At 30.9% G+C, this 20,828-nt stretch overlaps 1 protein-coding gene across 2 annotated transcripts in view; it reads right to left on the bottom strand.

The window, feature by feature from the left end:
• Positions 1-20,828, bottom strand: part of LOC134725623 (calcium-dependent protein kinase C-like) — an 86,889-nt gene that overhangs the window by 16,800 nt on the left and 49,261 nt on the right. For both annotated transcript variants that reach the window (XM_063589581.1, XM_063589582.1), the window contains exons 5-11: positions 11,839-11,967; positions 10,759-10,915; positions 9,675-9,906; positions 6,053-6,178; positions 4,535-4,708; positions 1,747-1,838; positions 1,158-1,220 (exon numbers count right to left, since the gene is read on the bottom strand). In XM_063589581.1, coding sequence (XP_063445651.1) covers positions 1,158-1,220; positions 1,747-1,838; positions 4,535-4,708; positions 6,053-6,178; positions 9,675-9,906; positions 10,759-10,915; positions 11,839-11,967 — 973 coding nt within the window. The remainder of the gene's footprint in view (positions 1-1,157; positions 1,221-1,746; positions 1,839-4,534; positions 4,709-6,052; positions 6,179-9,674; positions 9,907-10,758; positions 10,916-11,838; positions 11,968-20,828) is intronic.

Below are 20,828 nucleotides of genomic sequence, written 5' to 3' on the forward strand. Positions count from 1 at the left end.
ACATTGGGCTCTTTTTATCAGAGTTTTGCTGAATTTTTTGCTGTGTTTTTGTTAATTCCAAATTGGCCAAAAGTAAAGGGTAGGGTTGAGTTCTAACAAAACTTAAAGAACCTCTTGCATTTGTTCCTCATGCGTTTTTCTTAATTTTGGTTCATTTGTATGGTTGTAGTTTTGCCAAACTATTATACATTATTGTTTAAGGGCAAGCTATAGCCATCCTTAGGGTGTAGTGGCACATAACCAACTTCTGTTAGTATTGCATTTACAGACCTCTGTAATGACACCATTGTCAATCCCTATCTATGTCAGTATTAAAATTTACAGAACTTTAAAATGTTATCACATCCAATACCTATGTCAGTGAAACCTCTTTAAAGATGCTATTAAATGTAATTCTACTTTTGTTACTCTTCAGACAATTGATAGGTTTACATTAAATCATAATTGTTCTAGGTACTTAACGTCCTACAATTTTATTTATTGATTTCCTAAGTAATGCATCTAAATCCATTTCTATCAATTTGGTGTACAGACAATATATTCTGTTACATAACAGACAGTAATTTCCAATATTCTTTGTACTCTTTTAGCCCAACATATCCTCTACAACTGCAATCTAATATTGACAGAATTAGAAACATGTATACTATTGTATTGCCAATGAGACAACAATCCATCACAGCTTACAGACAATACAGTGATTATTTTAGGCTGCACATTAGCAGAAACTCTGATGTAATTTAAATTATAAAAGTTCATATGATAAGTGTGTCAAGAACTCTTAAGTTTTTTTTTAATACTTAATTTTATGTAATAGGTCATACAGTATAACTTGTCTAATCAGACACACTAGGGGACAAGAAAACATGTTGGATTAAGCAGGGTATCATTTTTTTTCTTCTAAAAGGATAGGCATATTTTGGGACCATGAAAATGTGTCGGTTAAAGCAGCTGGATGTTGGAACACTCAGGTGTAGGATTAGGCAGATTACACTGTACAAACTATTGCACAAATTTATTTCTGTACCAATATTTTTAAATAAAGAAGAAAAAGACACTGTAACATATATCATAAATCTTCTGAACAAAATCTGATTGTGCATTATGTAAGGTAGGCTACAGTCATTATTTCCCCTCCTAAATAATAGATCAATTACCTATAAATAATTCCTTGTGCATGGAGGTAAAATAAACCTATGGCTATTTCTGCTGCATAAAACCTAAAAATAAAGAAAGTATATCATTTAACATGTGAGACCATTACAATAAAAGTTGTCTCTTTCATTTAATTTAGTGGTTTACAAAAGAATACATAGAAAAGATTTGTTTATCACTGATTTCCTTCTGGTCATTGCTTTCTAACATTTTAATTTTAATCAAGATCATGTTTTCTTCATGGATTTTTTAATGCATACAACTTGGTATAAGGTTGCATTTTTTGTTAAGTAAATAACTAAAACAAATCACATTAACCTACATTCTAAATTTAATAGGTTGTAAGCCAGGGCTGACATGCAGGAAACTACTTAAGTTACAATTAGTATCAAAGGACTGATTTTTCTACATATCCTTCTATAAATTAGTACATGTACTACCATTGTATATCGTAAGTGGTTTTACACATAATAGCCCTGAATTCCTTTCTCAGATATTGTGTGATGGTTGTGACCTATTTTTTTGCATAAAGTGAAAGAAACTGATACATAATACAAATGATCTTAGTATTAAAGTTTGTCTGACACTTACACAGCTACAGGCTCTTTGAATTTTCCCTCTTGTTGAATTCTATACATTAAATCTCCTCCATTAACATACTCCATAACAAAATACAACCGGTCCTGAAATAAAAATGTCTACTTGTAGTTTATATAAATTCAAATTAAATTAAATTATTCTTGAATAACTTATAAACATGTAGTCCAAAATAACAAAATACAGCACATATTGGAACAAAAATATCTAGAGTTGTATATTGGAAGTAAAATAAAACATGAAAACACTTAAGCACGGCAATTTTCGAAGTTAAAAAGGAGCACAACAGTAAATAACTTGTTGCCCAAACTCAAACTCCGTCTGGTGTTTTGTTGTTTTTAGCATTGATTTTGAGTTTTATATAATTAGCATGAGGCAAACTTAAGTTAGAAAGTTAGTCAGAAACAAAAAATGGAATGGACTGAAGGATGGAAAGATGGAAAAATAAGACTCTCAAAGGGTAACAGTTAAGTGCCCACATAGGCTACAGAATTTATTTTGGCTACATATTTCTTTTTTTTTGTAAATTATAAAAAAATGTGTTGTTGGTCATACTTTATGAAATAAAAACTAGATGTGTAAAAACAACATGAATGGCCCTGTCCCAAAAAGTTGAAAAATCTGCAATTTCTATAACACATGTGTACACAAACATGATGGTACATGTAGTTTCACATATCAAAAATCAGCTCAAATAAGTAGGCGTATAGAAAAAAATCTGTATAACTGTGATTTTCAATAATTTATCAAAGTCAAAAGCCCGTATTTTCAGCAGAAATTAGAAGAGCAGAACAAAACTAAAACTTGATCTGTAACTCATAACGGTTAACTCACATATTAAAAATCAGCCCAATATCTGAAGGTATTTAGAAAAAAAGTCCCTATAACTGTGATTTTCAACGATTTTTCAAAGTTCAAAGCTCATAATTTCAGCAAAAATAATCGGAGCAGAACAAAACTGAAACTTGATCTGTAACTCATAATGGTTAACTCACATACCAAAAACCAGCCCAATATCTGAAGGCATTTAGAAAAAAAGTCTGTATAACTGAGATTTTCAAAGATTTTTCAAAGCCCATTATTTCAGCAAAAATTAGCGGAGTAGAACAAAACATTAACTTGATCTGTAACTCATCATTGTAAACTCACATACCAAAACAAAAAATCAGCCAAATATCTGAAGGCGTTTAGAAAAAAACTCTGTATAATGGTTTGTTGCGGAATGACGGAATGATCGAATTTTGGACAAGGGTAAAACTATATGGCACCCACAACTTTGTTGCAGGGCCATAGGGCCATAAAAATGTAGGTGATGAGTACACATGCACTGCATCTTGAACATGTTAAGAACATATTATTTCCATTACAAATTACTTAACTTTAATGATGCCATCTTCTCACAAGCATTTATATGAGGCATGTTTATTGCTATAATTTGTTACCATGAGGAAATTACCCACTATTGTTAATTCAATAGTATAAATCTATAATTATTGCATGCTTGTTCATAATAAGATGTATTTACTAACATTCTAACAGGTTAAATAAGAGTTTAATATTTATGTGATTTTAAACATGAACAAATGTTATATGGGGAGAATGAATTGATCTCAAAAAGAAAAAAACATTAACTATTGTGTCTCTTTGATTTGTCAATACATGTATAATGGAATGTTAGGTGACTGTCCAACAAGTGAGAGGTTAAGCTAGCTATAAAACTAGGTTTAATCAACCATTTCCTACATGACAATACCTGTACCAAGTCAGGAATATGACCATTGTTATCCATTTGTTTGATATGTATGCGCATTAGATTTGGACATTTGATAAGGGGCTTTTGAATTATCCTACAAGTTGGTGTTTTTGATATTTTACTTTTTACAACCATTTTTTGTCTATATTTCTGTCAAAAACTTGGGATAATATCAACTAATGAAAGATAAGATTAAAATTCATTCATATAAAATAAACTTTGTCCAATTTAAACATATATCAAATTATTATAGATAAATATAAAATTATTGATACAATTATATAAAGTATTCCCTATTGGAATTTTGAAAACAACATTTTAAACATGTTTGACAGTTTACTTATTTATCTTTAATTATGTATGTGTGTGTTTTGGTGAAGGGGAAAGGGATTAAATGGGTGGATGATTTTAATAATGCAGATATTTGTTACAAGAGAATGCACATAATAATAGACAGAGGGACAAATATACAACAATTAATTCACTCTTCTTTGGAGCAGGCGTATAAAAAATATAGTGAATAAATGTAATACATCCAAATATGTCTCAAGGCCTTTAGAAATAATGATATAAGTGTAAAAGAAACTAGTCAACAATATACTGTAAATTCAGAAATTAATGCAAGGTTTTTATTATTGCGCAAAATGCGACAGACGTGTAAATGTAATAATTGAACCTCGCATTTTGAAATAATTTATATGAATCAAACCGAATTTTTCTCAAATTATAAAAATTAAAATCGCATTTAAGTCTTAAATGACAAAATCGCAATAATAAATGCACGCAATAATTTCTGAATTTACAGTACATGGAATGTTGTGAAAGACAAGGTACAAGAACCCAGTGACACATTCTACACTTAAATCTTTTCCAATTACTAGGCTGAAGACCAATATTCAAACATTTTTCTTGTGTGTCTAAAACAAAATTAGCAAAAACTTACTAGTCTGAATATAATTTTACTAGTTTGGGACATCTAACTTATGGTGCAGACTGCACTTTCTATAGTATAACTGGACTAATACATACCATAGTTTGGAAACAAGAATGTAATTGTACAAGGAATGGTGGTTTAGTAGGAAGGGCTAGAACACGTTTTTCTATCATTGTACATTCAACATCATCATCCTGAATTATCACATCTTTTTTCAATATTTTTATCGCATATAACTCATCTGTGCCTTTTCTTTCTGCTAAAACAACCTGGAAATAAATACATGTAATAATAAAGTGTTTTTTTTATGTTTTTATGAGTAGATCTGTGTTTAGTGATAATAAGCATTGTATATAAGTTTCATATCATTTGGTCAAGGGTAACACTTAATGCCCTCTGTCCTGAGGAAGGGACATAAAAAAAGAATAAGCAAGTGTCATTCAAAAGATTGGTAGCTATCAAAACCTTAACCACAGAATTCCTCTGTGAGAGAATGTATCTAATTGTTACAATTATAACAGTTTGGTCAGTATGATTAGTAGGTAAGATAAATTTACGCAATTTGTTGACAGTCAAATCAGGAGAATAATACAGATTTCCACAAGGGATTAAATCTTATAAAACTCTTTCCGATGGAATTCCCAGATATCAGTTTGTTCATAATATAAAATAAGAGATGCATGCACAACTCCATTAATTACTGCCAAATCTGAGTAAATAATATCTAAATCAATTCCATTTCTGCTGAAAAAACACTGGCAAGCAGATGAATAAAACAAACACTTGTTCTACTCTTGTCGTCTGCTCCAAGTACCAATGAAGGGAGATAACCAAATAAATTAAAGCATTGACACTCTTCTTCAATGTTCTTCACTTCAGATCAAATACTTTTTCTACCATCCAATTGTTGACTTGATAACTTGATATACAATGGAGAACAAAGACATATAGAACAATTATCCTAATCTTTTTTTCTATATTGGTCTTTATTGTCAATGGAATACCAGAATAACATACTATTCATTCTCAACAGCAATTATCAAAATACATTATTTGATGACAATATAGTGGTTGCCATGTCAACTGTTGACATAGTAATGATAAAGTGTTTGAATTGATGGTAACTGTCAAGTCCGATCGTAATCACTATTTAAATTCAGACTCTCATCTAATTGTGGTGTGTTTTTTACATCATGAAATAGATAATTCACGTTTACTCTATGTGTAATAAAATTACAGTATGGACATGTTAGATTAGTTTTTTATCCACTAAATTCATTATTTTATCTAATTGAAATCATGAATACCTGATTTCAGTTTCTAATTTCACAAAACATTGAAAACTAGTATATTTTTCATTTGGGATTAAGTTATTTCGAGTGATAAAACCCATACCATTTCCACTTTAAAAAAAAACTGAATTGAAATTAAAATTTCAGGAAACAAAGGTTAAAGTTTGCTGTGAAATGTCAAGTGCAAGTACTCATATTGAGGAAAAAACCTATATATAAATATTATCCTGTTAAAACTATTTTTTAATCCAATGATAACACCAGTATAGCAGATCTGAATGTGATATTTTGTATGAGAACAGAAAGGTCTATTTTACTTACTTTACCAAAACTGCCTTTCCCAAGAACTGTAAGGAAGTTGAAATCTGTGGCTCGTATTGTGTCTTGTTTACTGGTATTTTTGGAAAGATCAACTCTCGGAGGTCTTCCTTCATCTATTGCTGCTAACTATAAATTTGGAGAAAAACAAAAAATTACTTGAAAAAATTGTCAAATAAAACAGGTGAATATTTCTTAGTTAACAATTACGAATAAAAGAAGATGTGTAATTCAAATAAAGCAACAAGAGAAATAAAATAAATTAGAAGATGTGGTATGATTGCCAATGAGACAACTATCCACAAGAGACCATTTAACATAAAAGTTAACAATTAAAGTAAATATATGGTCTTCAGCAATAACCAGGTGTCATGTTCTGCTTTAGCCTGAGTCTAGATACAAAGGGGAATTAATTTAACTATATGATACTGAGAACTAGCTGTTAGTGTTCATTTATTCACATATACAGATGTGAAAACAAAGTATTCAAATTGTACCACTCAATGGTACATAGATGTGAATTAAAAAAGACGCCACAGCAGTTAAATAATTGGCTAAAAATATTAAATGAAGGAAACAATTGACTTATTGTTAATATATAACTTAAGAATATACAATAAGTAAATGTTGCACTTGTGTGAAATTTTAAATAAAATTCCCTGAATGGTTGGTACTTAAATAATACCACTTACTAAGCACATGGACATAAGTACTAGTCACTTGAGATATTTAGTTATAAGTTTCATATTCAACCACATTAAAAAAAAAAATGTATTGGGTAATGTCACAATGTATTCTTATACAAAATTGTACATTTAATTCAGAATTATCAATCTTTTAATATTTTTACTTTGTAAAATAATTTCAGCTAGGAGTTTTAGGAGTTTTTAAAAATTTCTGAAGATTTTTACATTATATTTTGACCAAAAATTAGCTATATTCTCTACCATATAATTGTAAACAGTTTTCATGTGGTGTCCTCTAGCTTATATATTAAAACAGGATTGACTATGTTTTGTAAGGCCTGTGTCTATTTTCCAATCTATCAAGGACCATAACTCTTGAACAACAAAAGTGAAAAGTGAACTTGACCTTGATTTTGTCTTTAGTAACAACATATTAAGATTTGAAAAGCATTTATTTTACAGTTCATTAACTATTGGATGGAAACTGTTGCCAGCTGCCCTCTCTCAATGCTCACCATCCAAAGATCCTTTTAAATAGAGGCTTTATTTGTGTTTCAGATATGTCCAAAAAGTAAATTATATTGAGCAACCATTCATTCAAAATTACTTGTTATGTTACACTGAAATCTAAGACAATAAATATAAAAAGATTGCAGTATGCAGCCAATTAAGCTGCCTCACATTTCATAAGAAACAACCTGTGTCCACTCAGCTAAAGGGCTGTATTTATGTGAAAGTTGAGCTATTGGATTTTATTGTATATGACAAACACAAAACAAAATGGGCAGAACCAATTACAGATTAGAGTAATAGCCTGAATAAAGACCAATACTAAGTCTTACAAAGAGTAATAGCCTGAATAAAGACTAATGCTAGGTCAACCATGACAAACATTAAATGTATTATCTGTTATTTCACAATGAATATTATCTAACTTCTTACTAAGCTTGGTTAACTGTAACCACAGAAAATCAATTTGAGACACTCCAATTACAGATATGTCTGTAAATATTTTATGTAGCCTATTAATCATGCAAAAACAAACTAATTTCCCTAAAATGGGCTCCTAGTCTTGTCGGCAATTATAGGGTAATATAAGAAACCAGAATCTCAACTGCTACATCAACATTTGATATCAATAATTTCTTGTGACAGCATTATAATTAACATCAACAACTTGGAACTGAAGTTGGCTTGTCATGTTTTTTCAGATTTTTGGAAACCTCTGGTTTATATATCCATCTGAGTGCCTTAAAAAATTTGCACATTGACCCCCATTTTTCTTTTTATAAATCTTTTACATGTATAATGATAAGCCATTTGTAAAAGTCTTATAAAATTCTAATTATTTTAATTGGTTTTGAGAACTTAAACTTGTCAATGATAAAGCTATGAAAAGTCCAGAGAGAATATTATCCAGCCAAAATTTCAATGGCTTATATCTTGAAAACAAGCTCATTGACCTACTGGTATATATTTTTTTGCTCTTTTGTTTCTTTTATTAATCCCCTATCAATATAACCTAGTGTTTTGAAAAGTTAATTGTTTTGAAACTGAGAAGCGAACTCCCTCAAGTCAAACAATTTTCACCAAAAAAGTCTGAGCATTTCAAATTGATTCCAATGTCAAACTAATATTATTTTGGATGGAAAAACACCCAATGTATTCATTGCATAAGTTTACAACAATTTATTTATTGTTTGATACTATCTGTCCATTTTTAATTTACAACAAAATTCTGATGGTGCTGTTATCAAAGGATAAAATTTAATGCATATAAACTTTCAAAGTGAATCTAAGAACAATACATTTAGAATGGTAATAAATTATGTACAAGATTATTAGTATTGATTGGAACTTTGTCAAAGTAAACGACTACAATTATCAAATTACTAAAAGGAAAAGGTTATACCTATAAAATTTCAATTAAGAGATGGCGGTTTGTATAAAATGGTTATAAAATTTCATCAATTTATATAGGATTACAAACAATGCAATAAATTTGTCACAGTAGAAATCACTGCAGTATTAGTGATGTCAGCAGATATCGCGACTATAAAACTGAAGTCAACACAGAACATTATTACGCAATTGAAAGGAAAAGTTATTCTTCAATAGTTTTGCTTTATAACAAGGAATTTTACAATAAAAATAACAAACTGTTGACTCAGAAATATGTCCCGCCTTTCTGTAGTTTAGATAGAATGATGTACATGTTGAAATTAAAAAAGAAACATTTAAACATTTAAACTATGCAGAACATTCAAATTCAATAAACTAGGAATGAAGGTGCATGGTCAAATAACATTCACTGAAATGTGAAATACCAATGCTTATAAAACTGCATACCAAATACCATTGACTGACTTAATTATCACAAGTGGTTGGTTCCTTTAAAGACTATCCTAGATTCAAACTTCAACTTGTCAACTATGCTGAGGTTTAAAAGTCATTGACCCATGACAAGATAAATATGATCTCCATGGAAATAAGACTTGCAAATTCAAATGCAACTGCATACCAAATAACATTGACCAAAAATAAGAGGCTCATCTTATATTGATCTGATCACTAACTTTAACGTCAGTAAACTATGATTGAGGGGGCAGAACCAAATATTTTCTGTAGAAATAAGATGTGCCAATGCTTAAACAACTGCATATCAAACATCACTGTCCTAAGTCTAGTAGTTTACAATTAACTGACCTAATCACAAACTAATGTACAGTTGATAAAACTGCCATTGCTGCTAGAAATGGCACACCTTAGTCTCACTTTTTGCAAGAGAAAAATTTGCAAATATTTTTTTTTGCAATAAAGTAGTTTATTGTTGCAATGTTCCATTCTATTATATAACCAACAAATCCATTAATTATTGAAGAAACACAGTATGATGTGTATGAAGGACATACTGTTTTGAGGTAGACCAGAAGACATACCTTCATTTTGTCTTTAATTTCTTGTATGTCACTTGCTAGATCATCACTGACAGGAATACCATAGAACTCTCCCTCCTCCTGACTCAGCAGTTTAAACCAGCCAACGTGTGCTTCCTTTATCACCTCCGTTATCCCAAATGATAATGATCCCATGAAATCATTCCGTGAGGTACGATCCCAGTCCCAGATTTCTATTGAAAGGCGTTTCGCATGGTCTTCTTGACTAAGATCACTACACAAAATATATTAGCATCAAGATCACTTGGTAAAAGATGTTTATATGAAAAGTAAAAGGATATATAATTTATCAATGTTAACTTATATACATGTAGTTCATAATGCTATATTGAGAACATATTGCTTGGTATTATGTGCCTTGTTTTATATCTCTATTTTATTCTGAGGAGTTAAGTTTTTTTGGTTGCTGTGGAATGCTGTAATTTTGTTCATGGTGTAAACTCCTTTCTGCAGCAGCCTTTAATGGTTATAAACTTCCAATGAATTTGTTTATGAAGAAGATCTTTCTGTTTCAGCCTTTAAGATAATGTATATGTTTCTGATGAAGACCTTTTTTTGTATAAGATTTTGACTGTAAACTAATAATGTATGTATGATTTTGTTGAAGACATTTCCATTTCAGCCTTTAACTGTTATGATGTATATGTTTCTGTTGAAGACCTGTTGATATTAGCCAATGACTTTTATCCGTTATAAACTTTTATTAGGTATATGTTTCTGTTGAAGACCTGTTGATATTAGCCAATGACTTTTATCCGTTATAAACTTTTATTAGGTATATGTTTCTGTTGAAGACCTGTTGATATTAGCCAATGACTTTTATCCGTTATAAACTTTTATTAGGTATATGTTTCTGTTGAGGACCTGTTGATATTAGCCAATGACTTTTATAAACTTTTATTAAGTATATATTTCTGTTGAAGACCATTCTGTTTCAGCTTTTAACTGACACAACTTTAAATGTAAATGTTTCTTCTGCTGAAGGCTTCTATGTATAAGCCTTTACCTGCTATAATGTATATGATTCTGTCGAAGGCCTTTCTGTATAAGCAACTGTTGAACTTACAATGTAAATGATTCATTCCACTCTGGATTGAGGTTAGTTTTAACGGTCTTTGTCTTCTTCTTTGTTTTATTGTTATCATCTGGTATTAATTTAATTTTACAATAAGGATCTGCTAAACCATTTGGATCCATAGGATTTAAGTTCCTGGCTTCTACAACTGAAATAATAAGTTTGCAACCATAAGAACAGTTCTTTACTTTTTCATTATTAATTACATCTGTTAGTATTGATGACCTATTTTTACATGGAAGTTGATGTCTTTCTCAATTTTGTCATCAGCTACTTATATAACCTCTTGTTTCACATGTCAATGTGACTGAGTGTTTTTGAAATAAAGCATATTATTATTATTATTAGTATTATTATCATTATAAAGATGTTATCTCAAATTATAGGAAAGTATTTTTGTTCACAGCAAAGTGCAAAGAAACAACACTTCAGGCGTCTGCTGATTACTTTATTTTGTTTGTTTGTTATTTGATGGCAGATCTTTGATAGTATCTGTTCAGTTTACTCATATTACTTTAGATTAAATGATTTATAATTTGGTATATTGTTAAAACACTTGTATAATTATTGAATCTGACAAGTTGACCTCTAAATGTCTTTTTTTAAATTATTTGTAGTGTTGTGTCACTGTCTCATAGAGGTTTATCAGAGGTATAACTAACACCACCATTGATTTCTAACAAAGTAACAAAAGCAGCTAAGGCAGCAACCATTTGATTTTCTGGGGGGGGGGGGCTATGGTTGGTTTTTTTTTTACAAGAATTTTTTTTCGACTGTGGCAAAAACAATCTATTGTTTTTGTGACTGGTCGAAAACAATTTTTTTTCTTTCAATTTTAGCATTACATATAGTGGCAGCTGAGGGTGAAACAAACATATTTTTTCTTCTCAGAATCAAAAACAATTATTTTTTTCTCCAAAAAATGGAAACAAACTTTTTTTCTCCAAAAAAATCCATAGCCCTGATCCACTGATCTTCATGAATTTTTAGTTTTAGAGACATATGTTTTTCCTTTGTGCAGTTTTGATTAGTCTTGTATGTTTTGGTGATGAAACTGTGTGATGATCTTACTTGTGATCTTAAGCTTGCCATTCTGGTAGGAAACTGATAAATTGATTCTACCACGTCTCTCTGTGTGGTCAACTCCACATAACTTTGGAACGTTCTTTTCACATCTTTTATGTACATTCATGTCACATGCTGCAATGAAGGAAATATTTACTTGTATAAATAGATATCAAATATCTTTATATATGTGTGAAAGTTTTGTGGATAATTCCGATACTAAGAGTATGCATATAAAAGAGTTATTGAATACTCGAAGACCCAAAGACCCAAATAAATCTTGATGCTATCGATTATAAGTACATCTTTGTTTTTATAAAATCAAATGAGATATTAATCAAAGCCTTAAATTGCTGAAAAGACAGTTTCTCACTAAAATAGAGAATCAATGTCAAGCTGTTGACTTAATTTAAGTTATTTTGTTCAGAAATTTTAGAAATGCGTGAAGAAATTATTTGCTTTCAATCTGAAAATCCAAAGTATAGACAATAAGGAAGTGGGTATCCAATAGATCCAAAATGGGCTAAACATTGTCAAGCTGATTACCAAATATAAATGTAATCTATTCAGTAATATTTGAAAATAACTCTTAAATGTCCATATACAAAGTCTTTCTGTCCAGCGGTTCCTGACTAAGTGACTAGCAAAAGCATTTTCCTTATATCAAACAAGGTGATTGCAATGTAACACCACTTTAATGTGTGAGGGTATAAAAATGAAAGAACCTTAGTGAGCTAGCCCCAAACATCCACCAAAAAAAATCATTTCAGATTTTCTTGATTGTCAAATTCATCCCTGGTTTTGATGAGTGAAAACCATCATCTCAGTGGCGGATCCAGGGGAGGGTTCCCGGGGTTAGACCCCCCTCCCTTTTTTTTTGACGATCAATGTATTTGAATGGGGACATATAGTTGGAACCCCCTTTGTCCTCGTTTGGGAACTCCCCTTTTTTCAAATGGCTGGATCCGCCACTGCATTGTTATTTGACAGTAAATCCAAGAAAAATGAAGAGACTAGAATGCTGACAAGAAATAATATAGGCTATTTTTCAAGAGGAGAGAAATCCAATTTACAAAAGACTATGAAGAAATAAAGGCACTAGCATGGTGACAACATACTAAGTGGTGATGGATCAACATTTAATCAAGAAATATTGTTCCAATGTCTTACTTAAATGCCATGTTCCTTATAGGTACTACATTTAAGTCAATATAATGTAACACAAGTAAGTCAGATTAATGAAAAGCACTTATAAAGTACATTTTACAGTATTTTTCTAAGACATTGTAAACGCCTCCCTATAGCCATCCATGATTAGTAGACTCTTCTTCTATTTCTCCGATGTAGGGGGCGGCAATTAATCTCCACCATCTTTATTCCCATGAAACAAAGTTTTGCATTTGATAAAATCAGTTCCGATCAGTGTTATTAACTAATAAGGTTTTGTCCATTACTAAACAATATCAGAACAACAGTGCCATTAATATAAAAGAGATTACAAGGTAAAAAGGATTGAAGTACAATCAGATAAAATGGCCACCACTATCGTTTTCTACTTTTGTGTTATAAAGTTAACCTGATCTCTATTTGAAGTTTAGTTTATTAGTAGTTTTGTATGGTTATTATGATGCTAATTTTATACAAGAGCGTATCATGTTATTTTTAAATTGATATGCATGCTTTTTGAGCTTTCAACCTATACAAAATCAATTCTATTCAGGCATATTAAAGAGCCATCAACTTAGATGATTTACATAATGTTGTTGCTTCAAAAATTAATGAATTAGTTTACAATATAGTCAATAATATATGCATTCAGATAAAAATTTCTCATTACAATGTATAAGTAAAATACAACCTGTTAAAGGCAAATGAGAAATAAAAATACTTTTTAAATCATTTGCAAAATTAATAGATAATGTGGTTCAAAAGTAAGAATATTTTCATATAACCAATGTGAAAAGAAGTATATCATGGATAAAAAATATTGATTATATTCCACCCTTGAGAAGTACAATTTAAAGATTCATGATTTGCTGGGACATTTCTTTCCTTTGATTCACAAAAAAATTGTAAAACAATAATGCACGACACCTTTTTCACACAAACCAAAATAATGGTCGTCTGCATGAGTTTTATGTCCCACTTAAGGGTATTATGCTTTTTGGTCTGCTTCTGTTTGTTTGGCCCCTCATATGTTTGTCTGTCCATTTGTTCGTCTGTCTGTCCTGCATCAGGTAACAATTTTATTGTCAAGGTAGTTTTTAATGAAGTTGAAATCCCATCAACTTGAAACTTAGTACACATGCTCCCCTTGATATGATCTATCTGATTTTAATGCCAAATTAGAGTTTTGACCTCAATATCAGGGTCCACTGAACATAGATAATGACAGTTCGGATCCATGTTTTATGGACACATTCTTGTTTCAATAACATTTCAGAATTATTGTCAAAATTAATGGTTGCAATTTTAGTTGGATAATAGCAGTCTGATATAGGACTAATTCCATTTGGTATCATTAGGTCCATACTGCAGATATTATGACCAGTTTTCTACTTACAACACTCATACCCTCTCTTCAACTAATAAATAGTTTAAACTGCCACTGAGGTTAGTCAACAGCAACACAAACAATTAAACAAGTCCTTTTTAACTGCCCTAGCAGTCAGAAAAGATATTTCTGAAATGTTATAATAGATGTCATTGAATATAAATAGCTCAATAGGTCATATGGTCCTAACAAACTGTATAAGCTCATGACTGCCTATTAATTTTCTGCAAAAAGTGAGACAATTTAGAAAATACTTATAAACCCCATCCTAATGTTCCCTGAAATTGATGTCAGCATACAAAATAGTGATGTCTACGGACAATTATTCTTTTCTAAATTGACAAGGATCTTATATATACAGTGATTTGTACATGGCATATGTAGACATATCTGGACAAAGCTATTAACTGAGAGCCATAATGATCCTAGTGTTCTTAGCTACAGAACATAATTACCTTTTCTTCTTACAATAGAAAGAATATGTATCTCTGAGGAATAACACAGATCTGAACACTGAATGAAGGGGAGGAGAATAATGGCATTAGTATAAGTTTGTTTTCACCGAATTTAATAAATCAAATGTTGGATGTTCCAAGTATTTTACTGAAAAAGAGCATATATTATATGATAAGTCTTATTTTTCATCAGTAGATTGTTAGGTTTGTTGGGTTATTGAGCAGAAGATATGATACATTTGGTTTGAAGCGATCCTATTATATCTTATAGGGATTATTTCCCTGAAATGTTTGATTGATTGATTGATTGATATTTAATGCCACTTTCAATGCTATTATGTGAGGGGATAGGACCTTTATCGGGACTCCGGGATCGAGTGTTTTTAAGCTCAGAATTTCAGGATTGACCCTTTCGGGATCTGGGAATTCTTATCTTTTCGGTTTTCAGGACCTCCGGATTTCTTATTTTTAAATCCGGGATTTCATGTTTTTAAGCCTGGGATTTCAGGATCAGGACGCCTCCTATCCTCCCTCTATTATGTTGCAGTCTCATGATTACAGCCTTGGGTATCTTGTTAAGAACATGGAGACATGTGACATTGAAAAAGGTTACTGTAAATTCAGAAATTATTGCGTGCATCTATTATTGCGATTTTGTCATTTTTGACTAAAATGCGATTTTTATTTTTATGATTTTCAGAAAAATCCTGTTTAATTTATATAAAACATTTCAAAATGCGAGTTTAAATTATTGCATTTACAACTCTGTCACATTTTTCGCAATAATAAAAACCTCGCAATAATTTCTGAATTTACAGTAATTGAAAGTATTTGTTGTTTATTATCTCCCTTATTGCAAGCAAAAGAACAAAGAAACAATATATTCAAAATCAGTGGAATGTCAGCTCTAGTTTTCATATGACACTGGAAATGACAAAATAAGTCTTGTACAATAAGCCTTTTATCACAAGTCAACATGGAAATAAAAAACATTTTGTGAATCAACAACGAAGTTCTAGAGATAAAATCTTTAATTTGTCAGTACATTCCGATTTAACAGTTTTGATTCCCTGATGATACAACTATTTCTTGGATAAAAAAAAATCCCAATATCCTGATCCCATTAGAACAATATTATAAATTTCAATGCAATCACAAGCTTATCTTTTCAACTGAAACCACAAGTATTCACAGGGGGCAAGTTTTCTCTGTTACGTTCAATAATATTTGAAAATGATGAATATATTTCTACAGAAAAAAATATATTATTGAACTGTTTTCACACCTTGAGGAATTTTCATTTATCATATGAATCATCCTCTGTAGCAGCTACCATTATAAATTAGCTGTAGGAATTTACATTTGTATTATTTGGTTAAAACAACACATCACATGACAGTCACATGAGGAAGAGATATAAGCCCATATGAGAAGTTTTAATTATTCTTAACAAATGTTACTTAAACAACTCAGATAGATATCCTTTTCAGTTTTGATTAATTGTGACTTATTGGAGACCACGTTCTTGGACATCCTGATGGTGTCAGTAAACCTAATGAAGCTGGATGATCATACAGGGAAGTTATATCTATCGGACGATCCTAACAATATGTCAAAACAAACATACACAAGAAGACAGATCTGTGTTCCCAAGTTTGAAATCTTTGACCTCCTTGCTGGACATTCAATCCATATTTGTCTCATTGTAGTAGTTCTTGAAAATTAATTCTACAGTGCTTAGTTTTTATGCATGTTAAGATTATGAGTTAAATCACCTTGAGAAAGTCTTTAAGGAAAATAGGATTGTTCCCAGAAAGTGACTGAATCATACAAGTAAATTACAGGAATTACAAAGAAATATCAACAAACTAATGACTTCAGGGTCATCAGCATAAAACTCAAGTCAGCAGTATACTTTTAAAATATTTGCCTCCATTCTCAGTAGTTATTAGCAGGTTACAGTCCATATGAGCTATTATAGTGCTCAGAGGACCAACAATCAATAAAATCTTAATTCTACAGATTGCTATTTCTGGGTATAAGATGACCATTCACCACAGCATGTCAGTATCTAAGAAGTTGGAGATGAAGAAAACCTAATTATTGCTTAAAAGTTCTGTTAAGTGGTCTTAGTGCAAATGAGACAACCACCCACCACAAAGCTATTTCCACCTAACAGGATTATAAATTACATAATGCTTTCAAGCAAACTATACAAACTTATTCTGTGATGACATTACGCCTGAATTTATCATACTGAAAAACACAAGTCATAACTTATTTCTGACATATATACAAATTTCAACATCACTTTAAAGGTTATTCCATTTAAAATAAAAGTTCATTTCTATATATATATCCTTACATTGATTTTCATACTCTGATTAAAATTTCAGTCTAAAAAATTTGAAACACATCGCAGGAATCTGTCTACCTAATGATACCATCAAAAGACAACTTGTTAGAATTATTATTGAAGCAGTTATTCATCCCATTTTTCATCACACTTAAGAATCAATTTGATTCAAAGCCTAAATAAATGTTCAAGACTGAAAATTTTGCTTAAGTACCAATCAAGACATAAAACAAGAAGTGACAGAAAATAATATTACTTGCCTGAAGATATAGGCTCTGGACTTCTACTTGACGATGCCACCATATTATTGCTTCCATTAAAATTTTTACACTCTTCAAAAATAATCAACTGTTCATTTGAAATAGAATTTCAGTTCATGGTAAGTATAGTATGAGCCCAGCTGACAATAGACTAGAGCAGTGATTATGTCATTTGCACTGGACACCAGGGAATGTGAAATAAAAACAAGCCAATTTAGTTAATCAAGATAGAATTTTCAACCAAAGGAAAATGACAGTCATTTTCAATTAGATTAAATGTACACATAGAACTCATTGCTTCTGATCAAATAAAAAGATCCAAATGCATGTAAAAGACAGGGAGATTCATATGAAGGAAATATTGAATACTTTTAAAATGGACTAGATACACCTATTTCAGTGAGCTATGTAACTTCACTAACTAAATTATCAATATGGTACAGAGATATACATACTATGGTAACACAGTTGTGCTATTGCAGGTGAGTACCAGCCAGTTTTGAAAAGGGAATGAAAAGAGGGTAAAAAACTAGATTTTTAAAAAGTTTAAACCTAGGGACGCAGGCAGGTCACAAAGCAGGGATTAAAAACATAGAGATAATGACTGACCAAGTCTCATAGAATGAGTTAAAACCACACAGCTAAAGGACACAGTCACATTAAAGTTAGACAGTCATTAAAAAAAAGTTAAAACTTAAAAGAATTGACTGACCTTGTCACAAATAGCAAGTCAAAATTCAGAAAAAGTGAAAGATTGAGTCAAAAATGAAGGTCAAGACACAGAGAGAGTGATTGACTAAGACACAAATAACAGGCCAAAATCAGAAAGGTTGTTGAGTCACAAATAACAAGTCAAAACTCAAAGATGGGATCGATTGAATCACAAAAAGCAGGTAAAAACTCAACAGTGATTGACTTAGTCACAAATAGCAAGTAAAAACTGGACAGTGATTTACTTAGTCAAAAAATAGCAAGTCAAAACTCACAGGATTGACTATGTGATGCTTGATTGAGTTACAAATATTAGTCGAATGTCATGGAAAGATTGACTGAGTCACAACCAAGTCAACATTCAGAAAAAAATTATTGATTTAATCACAACTAGCAAGTCAAAACTCAGAGAGAGAGATCGACCAAGTCATAAATAACAAGTCAAAAATCAGAAAGAGATTGACTGAGTCACAAATAGTAAGTCAAAACTCAGATAAAGAGATGAGCAAGAAATTTTCTGTGTTATATTTCTTTGGCATGATATAATAATGGTTGTTCTTTTTTTCTATTCACCATGGTGTTGTCTTTCCTTTCTTGACTCAATTTTTGAACCTCTGTCATTGGTCAATCAAGTTATTCTGACTTGTCACAATTTGTGTGTATAGTTACAGTTTCTTTCTTGCCTGTGACAAATCTTGCAGAAAGACATACTAAGGGATGCTAATCTGGCTGGCTTAAGCAATTGCAATTTAGCTTTCTTGTCTAAAGCTTGAGTACCATTGATTACATATATTTAAATAATTTAGAACTTCAATAGCTTATTTTTCATTCTTAAATTGATCACTGTTTCTTTTAAGTCTACTTTTTCTCTCTAATTTATGTTTTTCATTTGACATTTGAATTTTCATTAAGCTGTTTACCCCTCTCCAAGAATAAATAGCTGTATAGATTTTACTGTCAAAGCCTGAGATATACTTCAAGGTTTTATACAGTATAATATTAAAGAGCCATCCAATATTGATTGGTATGTAAGTAGCTGGTAACTGTTCTTTATAAGACAACTATTTACAGTTAATTATACATAATCCGTTGTTTATCTGGCGCATCAGTTTTACTGCCATTAGTAATCGTATCATTTATCAAGTAATTATAACAATAAATGCCCTTTTCCAAGAAAAATTATACAAAATTACAGGCAAATTAAGTCAATGGTCAGTTATCCTATATCCCCGATAGATGTCAATTACAGCGTCAACAATCCCTCAGTCAATGCTACGTGTTTTGATCAAATTGTACATTAGCTGATCTAAAGCAAATCTGTTTTTACTCTATGAGAATTTATTTTGATGCCATGTATTGACAAAGTACCATCTAAAACAGCGTTATTGACTTAATTCCAAACACGGTAATTCTCTACCGTGTTTTATTTACGACTGATTTATGAAAACAGCAAATCTAGATTTTATATCATACAATGATGTAAACTCATAAATGTCCATTTCCTAGCTAATGCATTAAATTTACAATGTGGTTGATTGGATTTATTCAAATAGCTAATAGCACTAGTGAGCAATTCCCATGTCTCTCACATAAATGCTTAAACCACAAGTACAATGTAGCAATAGTCCATGTTAAGCAAAAAACATCATTTCAATAATCAAATAAGAACCTTAGACATCTGATGGAGCTTAATAACCTTATTGAAACATGATTGAATATCTAAGCTTGCCTTGTGCTTTAATCATCTTATGCGAAACATCAAGACACTTGTCCAATAATTAAATGACAAAATTCTAAGAAAAAAATCAAAGTATAATGTCTAAAGAATCTTATGTAAAACTTGAAGTGAGTATTTACTTGGAGAGTAGATTATTTAGAGACAATATCATTAGTCATTAACTTATAAAGATTTTTTGAGAAAATTCATTGATTTTTGTTTGTATAATATTCAGTGGCAAATATTCAATAAATTTTGATCATACAAAAAACAGAAGCTGACATGCTACTATTATAAGTCACATGCTGGGGGAAAAGCATATGTCCCAATTTTTCATTTATCTCAGAAAAAATATATAATTAGCAGGAATGTTGATTTTCTTGTTACTATATATTCTATGACAGGTTTTTCGTTAACTACATTTCTATCATCATCTGCTGTATGCCCTTCAACTTCATACTTTATTTTGGGCTTTTGAGTCTTTTGAAGATGAAATACGTCTTTGGTGTACAAAATGATAAGCCTGGTATCTTTGATGAGATTTTATTATGAATGAGAGACGTGAGATACCAAAGGTACATTAAAAGACAATGTATTATGAATGAGAGACGTGAGATACCAAAGGTACATTCAAAGGCATTGTATTATGAATAAGAGACGTGAGATACCAAAGGTACATTCAAAGACATTGTATTATGAATGAGAGACGTGAGATACCAAAGGTACATTCAAAGGCATTGTATTATGAATAAGAGACGTGAGATACCAAAGGTACATTCAAAGACATTGTATTATGAATGAGAGACGTGAGATACCAAAGGTACATTCAAAGGCATTGTATTATGAATAAGAGACGTGAGATACCAAAGGTACATTCAAAGACATTGTATTATGAATGAGAGACGTGAGATACCAAAGGTACATTCAAAGGCATTGTATTATG

Source organism: Mytilus trossulus, chromosome 7 (assembly GCF_036588685.1).
Source record: "Mytilus trossulus isolate FHL-02 chromosome 7, PNRI_Mtr1.1.1.hap1, whole genome shotgun sequence".
Lineage (NCBI taxonomy): Eukaryota > Metazoa > Mollusca > Bivalvia > Mytilida > Mytilidae > Mytilus > Mytilus trossulus.